The sequence below is a fragment of the Podarcis pityusensis genome (assembly GCF_964106645.2).
Source record: "Podarcis pityusensis genome assembly, chromosome: 13".
NCBI lineage: Eukaryota > Metazoa > Chordata > Lepidosauria > Squamata > Lacertidae > Podarcis > Podarcis pityusensis.
Window position 1 is genome coordinate 10,554,045 of NC_138038.1, and position 24,382 is coordinate 10,578,426.

The 24,382-nt window shown below is 44.6% G+C and overlaps 1 protein-coding gene across 1 annotated transcript in view; it reads right to left on the reverse strand.

The window, feature by feature from the left end:
- BRCA1 (BRCA1 DNA repair associated) overlaps positions 1-24,382 on the reverse strand; it is a 49,303-nt gene that overhangs the window by 9,788 nt on the left and 15,133 nt on the right. The window contains exons 9-14 of the mRNA XM_080976465.1: positions 19,298-19,425; positions 15,746-18,925; positions 14,652-14,740; positions 11,311-11,470; positions 3,326-3,657; positions 1,119-1,206 (exon numbers count right to left, since the gene is read on the reverse strand). Of these exons, the coding sequence (XP_080832591.1) occupies positions 1,119-1,206; positions 3,326-3,657; positions 11,311-11,470; positions 14,652-14,740; positions 15,746-18,925; positions 19,298-19,425 (3,977 nt within the window). The remainder of the gene's footprint in view (positions 1-1,118; positions 1,207-3,325; positions 3,658-11,310; positions 11,471-14,651; positions 14,741-15,745; positions 18,926-19,297; positions 19,426-24,382) is intronic.

A 24,382-nucleotide genomic window follows, 5' to 3' on the forward strand; every position in this document is an offset into this window, starting at 1 on the left:
TAAGCTGTTTTGAGCAGGATCTCTTTTGAGGAAAAGTGGCATACAAATAAAATTATTTAGGCATCCCCAAGGGCATGGGGGCAGGTACAATGGGATTTTTGAAAATGATTTTTCCTTTAACAGCAGATCCTCGTGCTCAGTAGTACCTTCAAAAGATTGCTAGGTGACAGGGGAAGGGGTGCCAGAGGGAGGGAAGATGGCAGGTGTAATCAGGGGCCCAATTCTTTGGATCATGCCCAAGTAGTCTGACAGGCAAGAAACCCTTAGAAAGTTCTGCCAGGTACCTGCCAGGATGTTGTGCAGATTCACAGGATGCATCAAGCAGGCTATAGCACCTTTCAAGATCTAAACTGCTTTTTGGAAAGCAGAGGAGGGACATTAGTCTCTCTCTCTTTTTGTTTTCCAGGAATTACCTGGTTGATCCATTACTATCACCTCCTCAGTGGTGATACAAAAGCAAATCATGTGCCAAGGAAAGCTAGCCTTGGCAATCTGAAAAAATGAAGAAATAAAACAGCATGCGCGTTTGTTTTTGAGACATAATGTATTTTGTTAGCCACAGGATAAGACAAGAAACTATACTACTAGAAAGCTGCTCAGCTTATTTTCCTGTCTATGAGTTTCCTATAACTTGTCTGCGTTTGCAGTTTATCTCTGCAAGCCACGTGGGATAGAAACTTGCATTTAATAATAATAATAACCACCACCTAAAAAGCTGAATTACCAAAGCAAAGAGTATGCAGTCCTCTCTATCTACAAGGAACAGGAAGCAAAACTATAGCAGCAAAGGTCAAGCTTGGATTTTGACTCAGAACTCTCAAAGCCCCATTCAACACTTCCTCAACATTGCTGTGCTAGCTCAGGCCAGGGGACATCTAATACAGCATTCTGTGTTCACCAGTGGCTAGCCACATGTATCTGGGAAGCTCAGTATTTGGTAATCAGAAAAACCATCTCTGAGCTTGTGAGTTTCAATAAGCAATCATAATTAACAGTTGTTGGTTCTCTTCATGCAATTATTAAATTGAACTCTGGCAGCCTTGACGGCATACCTACCTATTCATCCACTTTATGTGGCAATGCAGATGGGAAAGTTCTCCTCTGGGTTCTCAACTCACCTGTTTTCATTACTACATGAGTTGTTTCATAAGAAATCTTATTAGACCAAGTGCTCTCATTTTTCCTGGCAAACATCTGTACTAGTCGCTAGAAATAAAGCAAATATTGGAGTTAGAAATTATTGATTTTATCAACACATTAGATATTGCTGTATTCTCAATAGAGCCTCTAAGAACTTTTAAGAACATACACCCTCCTTTTCCCGTAACAATGTCCAAGGTAGCTTACAACATTAAAACAACCACAGTAAAACAATAATTAAAACTAAGATTACCTAGACTCTGCGCCATGACTGCTATTTGGGTAACCAGGTTCGTGGCCAGATCCAGAAGTACCCTCACACTATAAACCTGACTTTTCAAGGAGAGTGCTACCCAGTTCATGAGAGATTGAGCTGCTCTTCCCAGATCAGAAGTCCTATGGATCAGAGTCGCCTCTCTGTTGTTCGGATTAAGCTTCTATTAGTATCTCTCTCAACCATATTCACATATAAATAAATGATAAATATTTTTTTATTTATACCCGCCCTTCCCGGTTTAGAAAACCGGGCTCAGGGCGGCTAACAACAAACTTAAAACACATAATTGTAGAAGCAGCATAAAATACAGTATAAAAACATGAATAACAATAAAATTCAAAGTTCAAAAAATCAATTTGGAGGTAATCCATCTAATAAGCATTAGATAGTCACCAGGGCTAGCTGGCTAAATTAGTCCTACTTGGGCCAGCGAGGAGGCCAGGGGAGAATTAGCTGTGGGGTCTCAGAACGGGTAATCTTCATAAAAGGGGAGGGGGAGGGAAGAGAAGGGAAATAAAAGATCAGGCTGAATTCAAATTAAAGGCCAGTCGGAATAGCTCTCTCTTACAGGCCCGACAGAAGGAGGTTAAATCCTGAAGGGCCCTAGTCTCATGGGACAGAGAATTCCACCAGGTCAGAGCCATCACTGAAAAGGCCCTGGTCCTGGTGGAGGATAGTCTGACTTCCTTAAGGCCTGGGACCTCTAAACTATGGTTATTCATGGACCTTAAGGTCCTCTGCGGGGCATACCAGGAGAGGTGGTCCTATTACTGACTACAGGCCATTGTTTAGAACAGCATTGGGGAACCTGTGACCCCTCAGGTATGGTTAGACAACAGCTTTCATCATCCCTGACGCTTGACCATGATGGATGGGGCTGTTGGGTGGGGTCCAACAATACCTGGGGAGAGACAGTCTACCCATTCCTGGTATGTAACTACAACAGCCCCCCTGGAATGTGGTGGAATGGGGGAGGGGCAAAGTGGAAAGGGAGAGACTATTCAGTGCCGTCCATATATTGGTGACATCACTTCCAAAACATCTCCAGCAGTTTCATGTCAATGTTAAATAGCATAGGGGACAAGATGGAACCCTAATGTCAGAATGATATGCATCTAGGTCAGGCTTCCTCAACCTCTGCCCTCCAGGTGTTTTGGGACAACAACTCCCATGATCCCTAGCTAGGAGGACCAGTGGTCAGTGATGATGGGAATTGTAGTCTCAAAACATCTGGAGGGCCGAGGCTGAGGAAGATTGATCTAAATAATCCATACTGTCTGGGAAAGCTGAAGTTGAGATGCTGTGTACTCAAGAATGCTGCCGAAGAATGGAACATTAGACACTGGTCAGAAATTATCGAATAAAGTGAGATTAAGCACTTTAAAAAATAAAGGTCTCACTAATGTCTCTTTCAGTAGTTGGTTCTTGGAAATGACACTCTCCCATAAGTTTACCACTCTCATTACCCAGGTAGGCCACTTCTGTTGGACCTAATAAAAAGTATTATGCTATTCTTTCATAGTAGAAGTAGTAGCAATTCCCTTCCCTAAAACAAGGAAAGAAAACCCAAAAGCCCTGTTTACTACCGCAATTTTAGATTGGAGTCTAAAAGTTTTACATAACTTTTCTGTACTGCCAAAGCTGGCTAAGAAATATTTTGATTATGGCTTCTTTAACTACCAATTTTTTTACAGACCTGCTAAAAAATAAGAATGGACTGAGAGTTTGTCAAGAGTATTTCTCAAAGCAGGCTGCATGGTCTCTCAGCACCAGATCCTAGATATAAATTCCATGGTTTTGAGTAGTTTCTTAGATGGCAACTGAGAAAGATCAGGATTTGAATTGCAGCCTCTGATCCTTGCTCCATAATATGAATCATACTGATTTCACCATTGAAGGAGTGCTTACCAGCTCGCCCTGGTTCAGACCCGAGGCCACCAGAGACATATTCTTCTTGCTTGTCAGAAATGGCCTCTCTGAATTCCCTTTGCTTGTGCTACAATGTGTGATTCGTGACAAGGGGAAGACTGGACTTCCTTGTGCACTATGCCTCAATGCACTTTGTCTTCCTGCATCATGTGTGGCAGCAGGAGGCCCCATTGCTGTCTCTGTGGCCATAAGGCTGGAAATCTGCTCTTTAGACTTTGAGGACCCTGGAGTCCCTTGCGTGTTTCTCACAGGGGTAGAAAAGGCACCTTGGAGGCTTTGTTTACTTTCAGAGCTCAAATCTGCTTTGCTTCCTGAAAAAGAAGAAAATATATCCATTAGAAAAGCATTTCCTTCCATTTTTGGAATGGATTAAAGATCCATCACTTAGACCAGTCATTATCAGCCTAACATACTTCCAAGGTTCCATGGATGCCAGAAGTACACTTCCTTTCTTATCATACCTAAATTTACTGCAAAGCTTTCAGAATATGAAATATTATCATGCAGTATTAGCTGACAGTTTGTATTGTCTAGGTATTTATGAAATTTTTAGAGTATAAGTGCCTGCATTTTATTTTAAGAAACACAAATATACCAAGCATTATAGAGGAGCTGCAAGCAAAGCTTTATTATATGGTCATCAGAAATAGTATGCAGACCTCAACATTATCTTACAGAAACATAAGAAGCTTTAGAGAAAAAGCTCAGAAAATAAATGTTCTTAAATGCAATTTAAGGAACAGCAATATATTCTCTACATTCTATTCCTGATGGTTTCACCCTTGAGGAGTTAAAATGTTTGTGAACATTCTTGGCAGCTCTGCAGAAGGCTGAGTGGGTGGAAGGGAGCCTGCACATGTCTGTCACTGATGGACATGTTTTTAACCCTATTATATACTTATCATTATCACTGATTTCTTAATTGCCTTATAGACAACCACTCCCAGGGTGATGAACATTGAGAATAAAGAAGAAAGTTAAACACAGAGAAACGAACAAATACATTAACAACAAAAGTGAAACCATACAAAGTAGACACCCCTGGTAAAAACCCATTTATCCAGCCAGCAAAGCCTGTCGGAAAATGCAGATAGTGGGCATCTGCTGGATCCCAACAGGAAATATATTATAAAATATATTACACAGAAACAGGGGCAGCCATACTAAAAGAAAGCCTTGCTCTGGGTTACTGAGGAATAGGCTTCTGAGATCTTTGGAACTTTTACAGAGAAACTCTCCCACAGCTATTTATGAAGTGTATAAGGGTGAGTAAGAGATAGACTTAGTATAGGATACTCTGTTTTTAGGTGAGTTGGTCTAAATTCTAGACCAATGCCTCAACCCTCCAGGTTTGGGAAAAAAATAAATGTTAGTGACACAGTTCTCAGCCAGTAACTTGATGTGACGTCAGTCTCTAAAGCAGCTTTAGTATTTTGCTGATTTATTCTGAAATATTCATCATAAAATGTAGAACCGTATTAGTTCCTGACTCTGGAGAGTAGCTGCATCTTTAACGGTCTATAAAACACTCACAGTCCTGCATCAGTATATAATACACTACCGACTCAATACTCAAATTATACTTTGAATATTCAATCACATTGGAAAAAACACAAGGTGTCAAGTGATGCGTTTGGTGGAACTAATGATAAAACAGCAGAAGAAACATGGAAAGAGCAGAACAGGCCTGAGGCAACATTCTCTTCACTACTTTTTTTTTAAAGCTTCTTATTTATGGTGTCTCAAAAGAGCTTTAATATATCTCTTCTCCCCAGAAAGTGATTAGAAAGAGGCAAAAGGTTTTTTTTTAATAGCCAGGAGAGACGCTGTAATTTGTAATCAAGCCATCAATAAATGTAATCAGGTTGAAGCTTTTATGAGGCGCCCCAAAATACTTTATACTGGCCTGAAAGCCCAAACAAGGGCTCTGTTAATTAAGTTGTCTTCAGTCTGTTTCCGAGCCCAGAGGAAGCTAATTAATCGATTTCACCGACTTAAAACTCAAACGTGCTATTTATAGCTATCTAAGGATTTGGCTTTGATTGGATTTGAAATTGCTGCAAAAACATTCGCCTGCAAACCAGTTCCATCAGGAACAGCATATTATTCTCACACTAGATAAGGTTCTGTTTATGTCTAAACGCAGTGGGCTTCTAAACCCAGAAAGACTGTCCCTAGAATCACTGGGGGATTGGGATGACAATAAACTAGAAAAGCACAGCAGACTCATGACTGCCATTCTGGAAGTTGCTAATCACTTTTGCGATTTATGTTAAAGATACTGGGTGGTATTCAGTTCAGTTTTACTCAGAGTTGTTGCTGTTGTTGGGGTTTTTTGGCATCCATTTGTCTCGAGAGAAAATGGAGTATGCCTCCAGGGGTGAAGCCAAACCTCTTCATTAGTTTGGCTAAGCCTGGGTGGTGTGTATAAAGGTCCTGGGCAGTGGCGTAGCATGGGGGGTGCAGGGGGGGCCGGCCGCACCGGGCGCAACATCTGGGGGGGGCACGCTCGCACTTGCAGCTCTCTGCCCCTACCTGGCTCACTCACTCTCTCTCACTGCAGTGCTGGCTGTGCGAATCCGATCTGAGCCGCTGGGTCGCCGCCCACTGTGGAGGGGGTGGGTGCCAGGCGTGCGGTGCGGAGAGAGAGCGAGGGACTATCTGGGGGAGGAACAGTGCAGCGGCCGCCCAGCGCAGCGCTGAGCGCGGGAAAGAACCACACCAGACCAGACCAGGCAGCAGCAAGAAGAAGCTGGCAGCGGCGGCAGGTTAGGGGGCGCAAATTACTTGCCTTGCCCCGGGTTAGGGGGCGCAAATTACTTGCCTTGCCCCGGGTGCTGACAACCCACGCTACGCTGCTGGTCCTGGGCTGCCCAGACAATGTCCCTCCTCTCAGTCTCACTGATGTGGTCCAAAGGAAAGTAGAGAAATACATTTGGCACAGCTTGGCTGCAGGGGTTGCTGAAGGAGGTGTACAAGGAACCAGCCATCAGTCTTATAGGTTTACTCCTTAGCGTTTTCTTCTCCCAAGGATACCCCACAGGACATCAGAGGTTTCGGATCAGAGTTTTCCTTCTCCTAGATGGGCTATCTTCCCAGGCCAAGCCCCTCACTCCCCTCTATAGCATGTACAAAAATTGCCTTCCTGACCACTGGACCCACTATTGGTTTCGACCGCTCAATCCACCAGAGACCGTCTTTGCATGCAGGGGAAGTCCCTAACTCAGCCAGAGTTTGAGACCCTCACCTGGTTTAGTCAGCCAGTCGGAAAAGTTTCCTGGATGGTGGCCACTGTTGTTTGTTGACATCTTCTAGGAGCCACAGGGGAGAGCTGAGTGCAGGGTGGGGACCAAAGGTGGACAAACTGCCCCAGGAGGAGCATGATGTGTTCCTCACCAGAGGTACTACCCTCGCCTAACAACCCATACATCCACTGAAATTAATGAATAGGATTAAGTGAGGTCCATTCACTACTCTGAATAAAAGTTGAACACCACCAATTGTGTCAAAGATTGAAAAGTAAATCCCACAAATTGCTCCTACAAACTCATAGCTGTCCTTCACACTCAAAAGCTGTCCTTTTTTTTTTAAGGGGAAATTCCCTTCTTCCGAATAGGATTCCTCGCAAGAAAAGGGAAAAGTTGACAGCTGTGCAAACAGCCGTGGGGAGCACAGACCTTGAACTGTGTTCAAGACAGCTCTAGATAGCCTTGTAGATGAATCTACAAAATCTGCTAGCCCACAAAAACTTTCACCAGCATGACTGGTCACACGTAACAAAATCACCTGTTGCATATCAAGAGCATGAATTAGATAAAGGAACATCTCCTCCAGTTTACAGAAACAGCCATGCCCGGTCAGCTGGAAAATATTCTTATTTGCTATTAAGTGAGAAGGCAAATTAACATTTACAAGCCTGAGCTAGTTGAATGTCTGGGGGTAGGTGGGGAGTTAATTAATCAACTTTCTCCCTTATTGTAGTATTAGGAAAAGCCCACCCTACTCCCAATTTCCTTCATGAATTTGTCCAATCTGCTTTTAAAGCCATCCACGCTGGTGGCCTTTACTGCCTTCTATGTGAGTTTCATAGTTTAACTATATGTTGTGTGAAAAAGTACTTTATTTTAACTATCCTGAATCTTCCCATGTTCCGCTTCACTGAATGTCCACAAGTTCTAGTGTTATGACAGAGGCAGAAAAACTTCCACTTTCTCCATGCTGTACTTAATTTTGTAAACCCCAATCACGTCACCTCTTTCAGGCCTTTTCTCTGAATTAAAAAGTCCCAAATACTGCCACTTTTCTTTATGGGGGGGGGGTCACTCCATCCGCCTGATCACTTTGCTTGCCCTTTTCTGAACCCTTTCCAACTCTGTAATATCCTTTTTGATGTGAGGCAACCAGAATTGTGCACAATACTCCAAATGCGGTCACACCACAAATTTGTATAACAGCATTACAATGTTGGCATTTTATTTCCAATTCCTTTCGTAATGCTTCCTAGCATGGAATTTGCTTTTTCCACAGCTGCTGTACACTGGATCGACATCTTCATCAAGCTATCCACTACAACCCCAACGTTAGCTTCTTGTTGTGTGATGCTCTTTCAAAGCAAAGCAATGACAAGTTTTGAATCTTTGTCCTGATTTGAGTCCTCATTGGCTATTATGCGTGTGGGTGGAACTGAAAGAGGCAAAATCTTAAGGACTTTTGAGAAGTCAACTTACAGTGAACTCAGCAATCACCGCTGTCCGCCCCCAATTGTTACAGCCATATAACCAAGTCTGAAGGAGCCATATTTGCAAATAAAAAGGTAAAGGGACCCCTGACCATTAGGTCCAGTCGTGACCGACTCTGGGGTTGCAGCGCTCATCTCGCTTTATTGGCCGAGGGAGCCAGCATACAGCTTCCGGGTCATGTGGCCAGCATGACTAAGCCACTTCTGGCGAACCAGAGCAGCGCACGGAAACGCCGTTTACCTTCCCGCCAGAGCGGTACTCATTTATCTACTTGCACTTTGATGTGCTTTCGAACTGCTAAGTTGGCAGGAGCAGGGACTGAGCAACGGGAGCTCACCCCGTCGCGAGGATCTGAACTGCCGACCTTCTGATCGGCAAGCCCTAGACTCTGTGGTTTAACCCACAGCGCCACCCACATCCCATATTTGCAAATAGGGGATTGAAAAATGCAAATAGATCAGACGTGCAAAGATGAGCATACTCTACAGAATCACTGGCACTGAATGCAGATCGCAATACCCTTTGGCAGTCAGCTCATTAAGGTGACAGTTACTCTGAACTTTTAAAAACGTTTCAGCTGCCTTAAAATTCTGGGTCATCTTGCTCATTTGGCATGGGCCTCATTCTTCCTCTTGGAAGTAGCTGTTTTACTTTCTACTGCTGGTGTTTTATAGCCGGCTCCCCCACAGACTTCCCAAGAGAACCTTTGACCTGAAGCCTTGTGGAGATTAGCATTGCCCTGTTTCGCTTGCCCACCCTTCTGCAGAAGGCAATGATGCCTACTAGCCACAGCCCTTGTTTGCCTCCATAGGGTGTCAAAAGATTAAGCACCTGGGACCCTGCAACAGCAAAAGGTTATGAAGTTAGTCTAAGAGAGGGACCCGGCTGTGTTGTTGATGCAGCAATTAAAGTGGCCTTCCTTGCCCAGAGGAACAATTTGAGTGAGTAGCAAATAAAAGCCCTGAATGAATGTGTACACTTTCTTGGAGTAGCATTTCTATTACAAATTTTATCAGTACACCAGGTCACAATTCCAAAAGAAGGGCATCCCCTGCAAAGCCAAGGTAGCTTCTGGGTCTTATCTAGCTAAAGAAAACAAGCTAATGTGATACACTGTCACAACAATATGGGGATGGGAATGCATTTTAAAACCAATGCCATGGCAACAGAGCTCAAACTGGTGCATAAACTCCTCTGTAAAAATGCAAAATTAACTCTGTATTGCATCATCAGCAGAAACTATAGCGTGGTGCTTTAACAGACAGAAGAAACATTTGTTTCTGGAATTAAAGAGCAAGGATAAACAGATCAGAAGAGGGCAAACAACACTGGACTTGCTGAGAAGGTTCCTTCTCATCTGAACTGTGGAGACTACCCCTCTTACTCATTCCAAAGGAAGAACTAAGAAAATCTTGGTGCTGTCCTTTCTGCTGAGACAAGAACCCCCAACCCAGTTTCAGGACAGCCAATACATTAACCACCACCATAACTGTAAAAACACTACAGTACTAGAAAAAAGGGGGTAAGAAAGAGGAGGAAAGGAGAGATAAGGATCCCCAGACTCAAACCAAGCTGAACTGTATGCCTTGGAAGCCAAATGCATCATCCCTCATCTACCCTATGACCAGCAAGGGAACTTGAAGGCGAGCCTGAGTACGACTGGATATCCTTCCATGTACTGATGAGAAGAAATATCCATGGTAAGTTCAGCGCTCCGTTCTCTATTAGTGGAGGAAGATACCTAAACTGGAATGTTCAACTGTTGTACCAACATCCTGGTCTTTCCCCTCACTACTCAGGGTCTAAGGGCAAAGGGTCTGTAGGGACACCATTCTTACAAAAGCCACATCAGCAGAAGCAAGTATGTTGAACTGGTAATGCTTAACAAAATAAGAGGCCGAGGTCCTGGTGGCCCTGCTAAAACTCTTCCAACGGAGCATTTGTGCTGAATGCTGAAGTCGCATCACTATTGTGGAATGAACTGTGACCATTGAGGGGCCACGTGCTGTACATTGTAGGCTAGAGATACAGGGTTTACTCCACGTACCTATGTTAGCTTTGGAAACTTTCCTGCTTGTTGTGGAAAGCTAATAGGTTGGAAAGCTAATAGGCTGTTAAACTGTTTGATTACCATAGATTCATGTTTGCTGCGTGTCAGGCTTGTACCACTCCTCTTTGGGGGTTGGGAAGAGGGGATGTTTGAGCCTAGGAAAGGTGGCAGGAAGCAGAACCATGTGACAAATGGAACTGATCTCATTAGAGTCAACCATAGGCCTTGCTGCAAACTTGGAACTGCAAAGGTATGCACCAACGACCAGGCATATCTCCTCCAGCAATGCTCTCTCTCAGAAAGCAACCATTTAGGAAGGCAGCACTGCCGACAAGAGTCAGCCAGGATACTCTCTGGGATCTGAATGTTGCTGGAAGACTGAACTAGGACTAACATTCCCAGGGCAATTTGACTGAGGAAGCCAGGGACAGCCTCCTTTCAAGGCCCAATTTATCGAAGGGATACAAAGAGGAATCTGTGTTGATGCAGGGACTTGGTTCTGACAATATAAAACTTGGAAGGTCTGGCAGTGACCAGTGCAAACTGGCCCAGTTCAAGGGGCATGGTTGGATGAGAATAGGAAGAAAGAAGGCAGGATGGGTTCCTGAATCTTGTGAAAACAGAGCTGATTTTTTAACTAAAAGCTGGATCTATATGGAGGACGGCTTTACCTTGGTGGAAGATGCACAATTCACCTTCCGCTAGAAGAACTCCCAGTTCCAGTACTTCATGCAGCGGTATCCGTCATGAGAGTGGCACTAAACCAAATAGTTGCACATTGCTAGAACAATGTGATTAGTTCCCTCTCCTCCCCTATGCTGCCCCAAATCTGCTCTGCATTCCCAGAACAAATTCAGGGGAGGGAGTGCAGGGGAGGGGAGAAGAAGCAGAGATTGTTTTGTTGTGCACTCGGACAACACACTGGTGGTTCAATGTTATCTCCTATTCAAAGTAGCTTGTTAGCAAAGTCAGCTGCTGACAAGAGTAATTAACTTAGGTTCAGCATCTCTTTGTGTCAATAGCTTATGACTTTTACAATGAAAATCATAATGCAATATGTGAAAATAGAAAATAAGACACAGGTCTATTTCAAGGTGTTTGAAAAGAAGTAGGAAAGCGTTCTTAATACCCAGGCAATCTTCCTGAGAAAAAATAGAAGGGACTGCATTGCTCACCCATTGCTGATTTTGTCTGTCCTCCAGTGAAATCACCTTCCTCACCAGGAAGCAGTGATCCTTCACGGACAGCACTCTGGCTTCCCTGTTTGAGAACTGCTTCAAGAATAGCCATCTTCTGCTGGAGTTTCTTTAAGCTGTTTTGCATGGCATTTTTTTGCTGCAAACGAGACAGAACAGAACAGAACAGATTTGCCCATGATAAGTTATCTCTTTTCAGTGAACAGAGAGTATCCTTGCATGCCATCTAAGGCAACGTTGTGGTACAATACAGAGGTATAAGCAAGGGCATTGAGAAGTTCGATGGGGAACAGAAGAGAAAAGGACACCCTCAGTACTCAAATTATTCTGACTGAAAGCCCTGGGAGTCTCTCCCAGCCTGACCACAAGCAGTGAAATAACCATACCTGGGTAAGTAGGATACCGATACCCGCTAAAGCAGGCACAGGCAAACTCGGCCCTCCAGATGTTTTGGGGCTACAACTCCCATCATCCCTAGCTAACAGGACAAGTGGTCAGGGATGATGGGAATTGTAGCCCTAAAACATCTGGAGGGCCGAGTTTGCCTATGCCTGCGCTAAAGAGAATGAACATATCATGGTAAGAGCAACATTATTTTCTCCTTCCATGAAGGAGTCCTATAGCAGCCCATGTGGTGCCTTCTAGATCAGGGCACTCCAATGTGTTGCCTGAGGATCACATGTAGCCCTTGATGCCTTTTTTGCCCTCAGCAACACTGGATGCCTCCCGGTTAAGCAAGGTGCTGGGCTTTGGGAAGGAGGCATGAGGGCTCTGACAGGGTCCTAGAGTCCTCCCGCCTCCTTCCCAAAGCCCAGTTAGCATTTTCCAAGCTTTGGGAAGGAGGTGGGAGTGCTCTAGGACCCTGTCAGAGCCTCATACTTCCTTCCCAAAGCCCAGCACCTCACTTACCCGGTTTCTGGAAGGCAGCGCAAAGGTACTGGGGGAGTGTGTGTATCAAATTTTGGCCTCTTCTCCCCACCCCCAATAGGTTTCGTGTCAAAGTACTCTTGTGGCCCACTTGATATGAAAAGTTTGGCTGTCATGTTCTAGATATTGCTGGACTCCCAACTTCCAGATCATTGTCCATCCTAGCAAACTGATAGGATTTGGGAGTCCAACATTTGGAGGGCATCATATTGGCTACCTTGTTCTCAATGTTCTTGTGCTCCTCCCTTTCATGTCCTTCACCGAAGCTGGTTTGATGCCAGCCAAAATAATTCCCTTGTATGTCTGTTTCATTATACTAAAGACCTCCCCTCCACAGTGGACTTTTCCCATTGAACCTGTGGTGGCTGGAGGAGGCACCCTTCTTGTGACTCAAACCACATTCTAGCTGCTTCCCAAAGATCCACAAATGGCAGCATGGAGCACAGCCAGTTTTATGATGTTCTGACTTCCTTTTGCACCATTATAATTCAGAAAGCATGGTGGGGGGAGAAGAGAACCTTCAGAAGCTTAAGGTAAAAAACAGAATAGGAATGGAGCTTTAATGAAGACTTGTTGTATCAGAGCAGGAAGTTTTAGGACTAGGAGGAGTTCCTTCTACTTGAGAAGAGCAGGCAAACTTAATGAGAACGAAAACCTTGACTAGAGTTAGCAGGAGGAGTAAGCCACACAAGGATACCCTCCTCAGCTGAAGGAGAAAGGTTTGCAGCACTGGGAAATTTCTCTTTTGTACATAAGTCAACTTGCTGAATGCATGCAGAAGTATACATTACAACTGCAGCAGCTGCAAGGGAGCTGGTAGCAGAAATCCTATCGAAATATTTCTGTAGAACTTTATTGCAGGCTTTTTGCTAGCAGCACCCCATCCCCCAGCAGTGGCAACTATTCCTGGCTTGGCTTCATTCCTTCCCTTCTGCAGGAGTAGGAGTGGGACAATGCTTCATGCCCAGTGAAAGAGAGGAAGGAGATTCATCCCCCTCTTCTGCCCACCACAAGAGAGAGAGGGAAGCCAGCGGGGTTCCCAAGCACCTGCTGCTGAGCAAAACGCCACAAAGAAGTTCTTTCTGGTGCCTCCCACAGCAGCACTAGGGATTTTGAAAGGTGGGCTGCCCTTGAAGATGATCCAGAGGCTGCTGCCAATGCAGAATGTGGTTGCTAAGCACAGCACTGGCTACAAGTGAGCTACAAGGCCCAATTCAATGTGTTAGTAGTAGCTTATGAAGCCCGAAATGGCTTGGGGCCCAAGTACCCCAAAGAGCACCTCCCCCCATATAAACCAACTCAGGCCCTACAATCAGCAGATAAGGCCTTGTTGGTGGTGCCACCACTGGAAACTGACCTATGACAGGGCCTTTTCAGTAGTGGTTCCCCATTTGTGGAATGCCTACTCTGGTGAGGAAGGGACGCGGGTGGTGCTGTGGGTTAAACCACAGAGCCTAGGACTCACCGATCAGAAGGTTGACGGTTTGAATCCCCATGACAGGGTGAGCTCCTGTTGCTCGATCCCTGCTCCTGCCAACCTAGCAGTTCGAAAGCACATCAAAGTGCAAGTAGATAAATAGGTACCGCTCCGGCGGGAAGGTAAACGGCATTTCCATGCATTGCTCTGGTTCGCCAGAAGCGGCTTAGTCATGCTGGCCACATGAACCGGAAGCTGTATGCTGGCTCCCTCGGCCAATAAAGCGAGATGAGCGCTGCAACACCAGAGTCGGTCACGACTGGACCTATGGTCAGGGGTCCCTTTACCTTTACCATGGGGAAGGTAAGAAACTGAAGAAGTGCTCCCTCTTGCCACTGCTCAGAAGAGATGCCTGTGTTTTACTTTCTCCAGACTGGGATCTCAAGTAACAGCTCCAGGGAGGGAAAGGGTCTGTAACGACTGAACCTAACGGTCAGGGGTCCCTTTACCTTTACTTTACCCTGGTGAGGAGCACCCACCTCCAACATTAACTTTGAAAACATTCCTATCCACCGTGTATTTGGTGGCTGAAAAATACTATTCCTGGCAACCCAAAGATCATTGGATGAAATAACGTTACTAATGATAACTTAAAATGCTTTAAACTGTTTTAGAATGCTTTTCTTAAAAAAAGTGGATGTGCTTGCCACCTATGGCTCCATTGGGAGGAAGAATGAGTTATGAAACAAACAATAAATAGCATGGATTGATTCTAGCTCATTAATCCATACTGGTCCAAGCAGCTCTTAAAGGCCTCCAGTGACAAAGGTTCAACCATGTTCCCAGTATGACATGTGGTTCCTGTATACCACTAGCTTTCCAAAAGCTGCTCTCCTCCCAAGATCTTATCCTCCCTTGCTGCAGCATGTCCCCATTAGTCCTTCACAGCCATGCCTGCAACTGCGCCATTTCATACCTGTGTGGTGAGAATCTCACTCTGGGAAGATAAGCCTGATGAATCCCCCAAGCAGCTAGCTTCACTGTCATAGTCCAAGGTCTCTTCACCTTCAAAAGACAAGAACCCTGTTTCTCATAAAGAATATTGGAGAGCATACAGAGATAATTCCCAGGCAACGCTCCTTATTTATTGATACAAAGATGTGCCCAACATACCACCCCCAGAAAGGAAGAGGGGAGCTTTGGCTGAAAGAACAAGAAGGAACAGAGAAGGTTAGGAAAGCTTCCTACAGAATCACAACCTGGGCTCAAAGTACACAGTTAAGATACAGTGACAGGGCTGGAGAAATATTTCAAATTCCTAGGTGCCAGGGACAAATGTTTATGCACTCGGGATTATTCAATGTTAGACACTGAGAACACTGAATATATATGAACAGTACATGGAGGTTAACCCTTACCTCAACAGTTTCAACCATCACTGAAAATTGCTCGCCACTTCTGCCATGCAACAATTAAGCTTTAAAAAAATATTCTACTGGCACCAATGGAATGTTTTTTTAAAAAACAATGTATTACAGGAGAGCAGGGTGATAAGTACAGGCTGAATAGATGAGTATCACCTGCAGGCCAGAGGTTCCCCATCTTACCCATCCCTGTTGTAAAAGGTCTAAGGGCCAATTTATACTTTATTCAGCACTATAGGCACACTGTTGACTGCTGTCGTGAATATTAAAAATGCCTGGTATGTGCATCTCCTCTCTGTACTCAGAAAACCCAGGAGAGGGGCAATAGTGTAATGTAAACACACTTGCAGGGGGAGAAAACAAGAACCTCCATTTCAGTTAGCATTTAAAATGCAGTATGAAGACTTCCAAGTGAAACAGGACCCTTCCTTAAACTGGATATATCAAAAGAGGTACCATCGCCTCCTTAGCTGTTTCTATATATGGGCCTATGGCTTGCAGACACAAGCTAACTCGTAAAACAGTACACTGTAGTGTAAAAACACCTCATTTTCATCTGAGGCGGTAAGAAGAGACAAAAGGGAGAGGATTCAATATGAAGGTAGGGGATTCAAAATAGCATAAATTTAAAAATTCATATTCGTACCTAAATTGAATTCTGAATCCACTTGTTCTTGCTGTTCATCTTTCTGTTGTCCAGCATCTTTTGAGACTTCATCCCTGGGCTGAGTGGCTTTTTTATTCTCTCTAAGACTTTCCAGATTTTCTCTAGAAGTGGGAGCTGGAGTTAAGTGTCTTGAGTCATGAGGCCTGCTGTGGAAATCCTCAGCTGTGTGTGACTGGGAAGAAAACAGCTTCATAGAGCACTCCGAATCCTGACTTGGACAGACATGCTCATCCTTGGTTTCTACATTACATTTGTTGCTGCTCTTCAGTGCTGGCATCCCTCCCGATGTCTTCTTCTTTTTCAGTGGGTCTAGCGGTGTGCTTGCCGATTTACCAAATATCAGTGCCTGAAAAGATGGCAACTCTTCATCTTCGCTAGAATCTTCCTCCGAGGATGGCAGCTTCCGTGCCCATCTCTGCTGCGTGCGAACGAGGCCTTTATTGCTCAGCCTGGAACTTCTTCTGTTGCCACTACCCAGGTCTCCCTTAAGTGGGGTTTGCTCATCTCTGCCAGGAGACATGGCCAAGCTATCACTCCTCTCTGTTTCCCCAAGGTTAGGTGAGCCCTCTATGCTTCTGATGACAGGGCCCAGCAAGCCCTCTGGTGTCTCCGAGGACACCTCAAAGCCATGGTACTCCTCCTCGGCGCACTGTTCCAAATTATTACTGTGAACCAAGCGCTTAGGAGTGCCTGTATTGCAATTATTGTTTGCTTCTTCTGTGTCACTATGCAGTTGCTTTTGTTCCATGGGGCTATTCTTTTCACTATGGACGCCACTGAATTCAGAATGTGGTAGCTGACAAATTACAGGACATGGCTGCATGAATTCTGGCTGAGAGTTTAATGCCAGCCCTTTGTTTTTAGTGCTTTCAGATTCTGCATCTTCAGAGTTGTTTATACTAGAACGTGTCTCATTAATGACGCTTAAACTGGTGCTGTGGATGATGACATTTCTCCAGACATTTGGGCTTCCACTGCTGCCGCTGTTATTTGAGTTTGCAACTTCTCCCCTAATTTTAGGGGACATACTCTTTTTAGTTACTGGCTTTTGACTTTGCTGGGGACTGTAAGGATTCTTGGTGGCTAATTGATCTGCTGTGGATGGATGATCTGGGAACGCAGTTTGTGAGGCAAGCTGGGGATGCTCAGTTCTCCTCTCGTGATCAAGGAAACCAGTAGCACAAGACGCCAGTCTTTGGACAGAGCTGTTCACCTCACAGGCAACAGCATCTCTTCTCTCCTCACAAAATTTATCGATGCAAGTTGATTTCTTCAAACAGTCAACCTTGCCATCTTCCCCCAAGCCAATGCGTGTCTCTTTTTGAATTTCTGCAGCAGATTCCTTTACTGGATGCAACAAGAATGACTGGCGTTTGCAGCCATTGAATATCTTCTGCATGAAGTTTGTATCCAGTTCACTGTCCTCAGTTTCTGAGTTCAGCTCCAAAGTTCCTGCAGCTTCATCATTTGTTTCAGGGGGTTTACAGCTTCTCTTCATATCCCCTGTGCAAAACTCATCGCCCTCTAGTTTCTGGGTACGTAACACGTTCTTCTCAGCCTGGTGTGCTACTGTGAGCTGTTTGTCCTCAGAAGTGGTTTGCTCCACCTCTGGAGAAGCAAAATGCAGAAGTGAGCAGCTGTCCTGGGAACTTGCACTGGGAACAATGCAACAAGGACTGCTGCCCTCTGTGGTTTGTTCAACACCTACCTGAGGAGAAGCTGGAGGGTTAGCACAAGCTTTACTTGCATCCCCTTCCACGTCCATCAGGCTGGTATCTGACAAAGACACACCCTTTTGGAGCCTGCCCTGCAACACACTGGGGTAATTTTCTGCTATGGAAGGCGTTGGCACGTTTTCTTCATAAGACCACCTACGCTTCTTTGTTTCTCTCTTATCCAACTGTTTCCTTCCTCGCTTTACCGGCTCACTTCTCCTCCAGGCGTCTTCTGTCGAGAACTGAAGCCTTCTGCTCCGTCTGACTTGTACCTGGCTTGTGCCAACTTCCCTTAACTGATCATTAGTCTGTATCTTTGCCTTCTCAGGGGACCTGGAGCTTCTGTCCATCATTAACTGCAATTCGCCAACAGGCTTGATTAATTGTCTACGTATCTTGCTCATAGTGTTACTTTTCTTCTTTAGAGGGTTACAGTTTGATTCTGGCGATTTCAGGCATATACTCTGAGATGGTTCATTTAAATCAGTTTCCAAAGCAGACAGCCCTTCCTTGACAGGAAATTCAGTCGGCAGCTCAACTTCCTTTTGATCTGCCACAGGGCTATCATCTACAAGAGCAGGAGCTTGGCCACCTTCTTCCAAAGCAGTATCTTCATCTCCACCAGGCCTGCTACTATTTACTTCCACATCTTGCCTCCTAATGAAGTCATCTGGTTGCAATTCTGATGTAGCCTTCCTCTTTCGCGATAATCTTTTTACAGGTGCATCACAGGATTCTGTATTCATAGCAACGCCCTCCTTTGCTTGGATATGAACTGTTTCCCTCTTATTCCAAAGAGGGGTTGATTTGCGCTTCCTCTTGTACGTTCTCCCAAATAGTTTATCCTCAGCTTTAGAGGCAACTGGCTTGGGCAAAGACCTGTCACCTACACATTCCACTGTGAAGACTTTCTGGTATCCAATCTGTTCAGTCTTCTGGGAGACCAGAGAGTCTCCATCTGACAAGTCTGGATCTTGATCCACCTCCTGTGTGTGAGTATCTTGCAAGGATCTTGGAGAAAGACCCTCCTTGCTTTTAGACAGCCATGCTTTGACTTTCTGGATGCTCCGCATCAGTTTCTTCCCAGAGACTTGACTCAGAGGACGTTCAGGGGAAGTTTGTGACTGCAGTAGCTGTTCCTCATTTTCACACAGGATGTGTTTATTTCCAGAAGGCGGTCCCGTAATAACATTTCCTGCATCATGACCAGCCTGTTTATCTACAGTGGGCTTTGTGGCTTCATCAGCCAATTGTGCCATATGGAGTAAAGAGCAAGAACCACCCTCTGGCATGGAATTGGAGTTCCTGTCATGTTTACGCAAGCAGGGATCTGGAGAAGACAAACCCTGACTCTTTTCCACAGCAGCATTCTTCTCAGGAATTTCTAACTTTCCAATGCTGGCTCCTTCTGTGTTTCCAAGTTCTTCCAAATAATCACATACACCTGAATATAGAAAAGTTTAGAAATGGGATTGGCTTGCCTCTTACACCAGCTACCTTTCTTAACTGCTGCCTTTCCTTACCACCAATTAAGATAGTCCAAGCCCTGCCACCACTCTCTTAGGAATCAAGTTCCTGGTTGAGCTACCCTAACCCTTCCCAGAAGGGAGGCTATTTCTTTGAGAAGTGAGTTGTGGTCAGGCGCTGGGACTCCCTGTGAGAATGCAGCAAGTCGTAAAAATCAGGCCCAAGAAAAGCGTGCTAGCTGAATTTCACAAGACTCAAGTAAAACCCCCCAGAGTGGTGAACTGAGCCCGCTTGATGCTCAGGCATTTGGATTCTTATTTCAGGTGCCATCGAGAGAAAATCCTCATACCTAGGATATTTAATGGTGTCTCATCTTCAGCACTCGGCTCAGAAAACTCCATGTGAAAAGGGCTTGGGCTTTCATTCTTGGCACACCCTTCATCAACTCGAGCTGGATAATTACGTCTTAAACTCACACTGTGAAGAAGAAGAATGAAACAAGAATGCCCAGGTGACCAAATGATGAACTGCAAACAACCTCTTAAAACCAAGTTCCTGCCATTAGGGTTTACAACCAAAGTACAGGGGTTCAGGGAAATAAGGACAGGAAAGAACGAACCCTTCAAGGCGCTCACATTATTATCCAAAGTCCTAAATTTAGGCCTCAGATATCTGAAAGACCACTAAGATCATCAGAGGAAGCCCTTTTGGTAGTTCTTAACGCCCTCAAGGGTTTGGGGGGGGGGGCAGAAGAGGACTTTCTCTGTGAGAGTCCCCAAGTTATTCAATGCCTGCCCCCCAAATATGAATCTGGCACGTTCATTATGTAGCTTCCATTGCATGCTGAAGACGCATCTCTTTGACACTCAAGATATATATAGTTTACGACCTGTCCTTTTCTTTTGATTGTATTTGTTTTAAACTATAAAGTTGTGTCTTAAATTGATGTACAGCATCCTAGGACCTTGTGAAGGGCAAGTAAAAAATTCAATAAATAATTTTTAATCACAATGCCTCTATACTGTGTCCATACTCCCCCCCCCCAAGCCCCATTCTTCCAATTTGTTTCAGTAAATCCAGAAGTGAGGAAAGATTGACAACAGGAGGTGGGAATGACAACAGGAGGTGGGAGTGGAGCATCTCCCAAGCAACTACTACTGTTCCACTGGGTACCAGGACTTCTGTAACCAATTAAGAGCTGGCAAGAGTTGCTCTCCTTGGCTCATCCCTTTTAAATTTCCAATAATAGAGCTGTTGGATGAACCAGGCACCATGCAGTTGACCCATCTTCCATGACATGATGGTCATCTAAAGAAGTCTTGAGGCAGATGCCAACTAAGCACAGGAACAAAGAAGTGGGAAAAGGAACTCTACTAGTTCCAAGCTCTGGCATATCTCTCATGTTGCATCTGAGAAGACCAGCTGACTCACAAGACAACTTGCCTGAAGCCCAGTGAGTGGCCCAGGCTGTAGTTCCTTCACCCTCTCAATTCAGATGTGTGTCATAAATGCTGCAGGCTAAGCTATAAATTAAGAGCTACCACCAGAATCCATTGCTACTTTTAACATGCTACTGGGAGAAGTAGTGAGAAATGTATCTCCTTTTTTCTTACTCTCTTTCTAAACTGTGGTCAGTGGGCTATTTACTTATTTATTTATTTTTTGAGGAGAGGTATGAGAGCTCTATTGTGCTGTAGTAAACTGTATGTGCCTGGTAAAAGGCTGGTGCTTCTCTTTTAGCTTTGTTGGTTTTAGGGTGAATTTGGTTGCTTTTATGATACGCCACAATTTTTTGATATATTGGCTGCTTGCGTGGGGAGAGTTTATTTGTGACCAAAGCAGAGGTGGATAAGCTATGGGTCTCCTAGGTTATTGGGCTACTCCTCCCATCAGCCTCAATCAGCATGACCAATAGTCAGCCACAGGTTAGCCACACCTGGGCTAAAGTGTGCATTATCCTTTGACATCCCTGACTGTTAAAGAATTTTTTGTAGCGTAGGAATATATTGATCTGATGCTTATGAATTTTGTATAGCTATGCAACTACCCCCCACTGAGTGTCAAAGAAAAGATGTTAAAGATTTATGCACAGCACCAACAACAGTGGCAAAAAAGAACAGTAAAAAATCCACTAAAACACTTCAGCAGGGAGAGACAGCAGCCAAGGTCTCACTGACTAGAGCTGCAACTGCAAAGTCTGACCTTGCTACAATTGAGACGAGCTACTATAAAATAACTTGTGATTTGCAGAACTGGATTTCTGTGGCTCTGATCTTTATTCACAAGCCATGGGAGCAACAGAGTCAAATTCTAATCCTCAACGGGAACAAGATAGCCATAAGAAGCACATGCAGTCCTGTTATCCTTCACAAATTGACCCTGTTAGAGCAAATCAGCATGACACATTCAGTCCTCACAATGCCACTCTAAATTTCCCACCCAGTCACCTGCCTATTTTCGGCAATCAACCGTTGGCCATGTGCACAAGGTTCTCTGATCGCCACTTGCTCCATTGCCTCCTTTTTCAGTTCCCTGCCTGTTCCACCTACATTTTTTCCTTGCCTCCGTCTTCTCCACCCAATCTTCCTTCAGGTCAGGTGCGCCAACTCTATGGGGCTGAGGCTTCTACAGACACCCCCCCCCAATGTCTGCTGCGATGGGGCTCAGCCCCCATAATTTTGAGGGGGCAGAGGAGGCCTGGCGGGAAGTCACTGCGAGGCATCTCCCAAAGCTGTGCTGCCTGGCAGGCGACTGTCGCAACGGGAGGTGGTCTGGTTGGCCTCTCCCAATGTGATAATCATCACACATGTGACGGCTACAACTAAGCACCTGTGCTTCAGGTACTAGTTTCTGAACTCAGTGCCCCTTTTTTCATCATTTTGCCACTGGACCCTTTCTCCAATGCAGAAGTAATTCCCACACAAGCAAACAACAGGTGGCAGTGAGATAGTACAGTGGTGCCCCGCAAGACGAATGCCTCGCAAGACGGAAAACCCGCTAGACGAAAGGGTTTTCCGTTTTGAGTTGCTTCGCAGGACGAATTTCCCTATGGGCTTGCTTCGCAAGACGAAAGTGTCTTGCGAGTCTTGAGATCTTTTTTCGCTCCCCCCCCCTTTTCTAAGCCGCTAAGCCGCTAATAGCCTTTTAGCAGCTAAGCCACTAAGCCTTTAATAGCCGCTAAACCGCTAATAGCGCTAATCCGCTAATAGGGTTGCTTCGCAAGACGAAAAAACCACTAGACGAAGACACTCGCGGAACGGATTAATTTCGTCTTGCGAGGCACCACTGTATTTTGATTTTTTTTAGCCTATAAAGCTGTGTTTCTCAAACTTGGATCCCCAGCTGTTGTTGGACTACAACTCCCACCATCCCTCACCACTGGTCCTGCTAGCTAGAGATGATGGGAGTTGTAGTCCAACAACAGCTGGGGACCCAAGTTTGAGAAACACTGCATAACAGATAAACTCTTGGAAGGTGAGCAAGTAGCTCTCTCTCAACCTACCACCCCGAAACCAAGGGTTGGATCCAGAGTAAGTTAACTGTACTTAGGTTCCATAGATTCAATGGGAACCAAGCACAGCAAGGCCTCTTCCGCCCCCTCAAGATTATGGGGGCTGAGCCCCTTCCCAACAGACATTTGGGGGGTGGTCTGTAGAAGCCTCAACCCCATAGAGTTGGCGCACCTGACCTGAAGGAAGATTAGGTGGAGGAGACGAAGGCAAGGAAAAGTTGTCCCTGTGAAAAGGCCACAATCACTACATTTCTTGTTAAGTACAAGGAACGATGGCAGAGATAGTGTATGCAGTGCATTCCAATGTTCTGAACTATAACTCCCACGATCCAGGACCACTGACCATGTTTATTGGGCGGATGGGAGTTGCAGTCTAAAATATATGGAGGGCACCATGTTGAGTACCTCTGTATTATGGGATAGCCACTACATTTCTATTCAGCATCTGAGGGGGAAAGGAAAGAGATAAACTTCCTCTATAGCAATAGCTCCATGAAAAGCACCAACGAAAAAATTCTTTAAAGGTCTATCTGTTTAGACAATCAGTCCAGGCAGAGGGAGATTTAATTAAAGTTAGTTGCAACTCAATACACCTCAGGTCAATCGAGTTCCAGTGCCTCCTCAGAGCCCCTTCCAGCCCAAATTCAGTGTTCAGCTGCTTGCAGGAGCCTTGTGCTTCATTGAGTTGCATGCAAACATGTTGCAATTTTAAATATTTATAATTCAATTTAAAAACACATTTTTACATAAAAGCAGGGCATTTACATATTTAGCAAAAAGGCATCCAATGCAAATTAGGCTTCCACGATTTGTAGATCTGGACAAGGCAACCCTATTATGCCTCAGATTAAAGCAAGGAAGACCTACAAAAGTTTAAACTGCACTAAACCGTAGAAGTAGTAAGAAAATCATTTTACATTCGGGGAAGAACAGTCGCAAGTGTGGAGCTCTTTTAAGGTAGCCTTTAAATGGTTTCTACCTCCTGCACTATTGTGAGTAGAACTTATGGTTCAAAGATGGTGGCCTGAAATATAATGTATTTGGTACTTTCCCTTTGAATTTTGCATTCTCCTTCCCACAACTCCTGGAACGAGCAGAGCAAGGAACAAACAACTGATGGGCAGCAGGGTCTGCACTGGCCCTACTTTTTCTTTGTTAGCAACCCCAGATGTGTGTCCAGTGGTGGTCTTTGCTTTGCACCATGAAACTTAAAATTATAAAGTGAATTTATTATGGCATGAGTTTTCATATGTAAGACTGATTCACCAGATGCATGGTTAAACAGCACAGTTTCATCCTCAAAAGGCTCTAAACTGGATGGAAAACTAAATATATAAAATGATACATAATTCATATTGAGAACAGATGTCTGCTTTCCTTGGCCCAGAATACTGTGTGTGTGTGGGGGGGTGTCATTCATATAGTACACAAAATCCTATTTATGTTCTATCATGAGTTTGACCAAAAGAGTTTGACCAAAAGAGCCCTGTTGAGAATTAAAAAAATCTCAAAGACAAATAGACCAAATTCACTTGCAACAAACCATAGTTTGTTACAAGCACAGGAAGCAGGATGACACACTTGTGTGTAAGAGAAGACTTAATGCTTCTGTTCCTGGTTAAGTACAAACCATTGTTTGTTGCTTGCTCTGAATGAAAAACGGTGGTTTGTTCAAACCAAAATTTGTTAGCAAGGCAAGTTATCACACAAATAACACCCTGCCTTGTTGACAAACTGTCTTGAACAAATCAGCATTTGTTTAAGTTGAGCCAAAGCAGTAACTATGCTTTGTTCCTAACAAGAAATGGAAGCTTTAAATCTCCTCCCCTCATATGAGGCCAAGGTTCACTGATATAAAAACAAACTATTTTTTAACATGTCTAAACTGGGTCAAACAGAAACACCCCAGGAGCTGCTCCACTG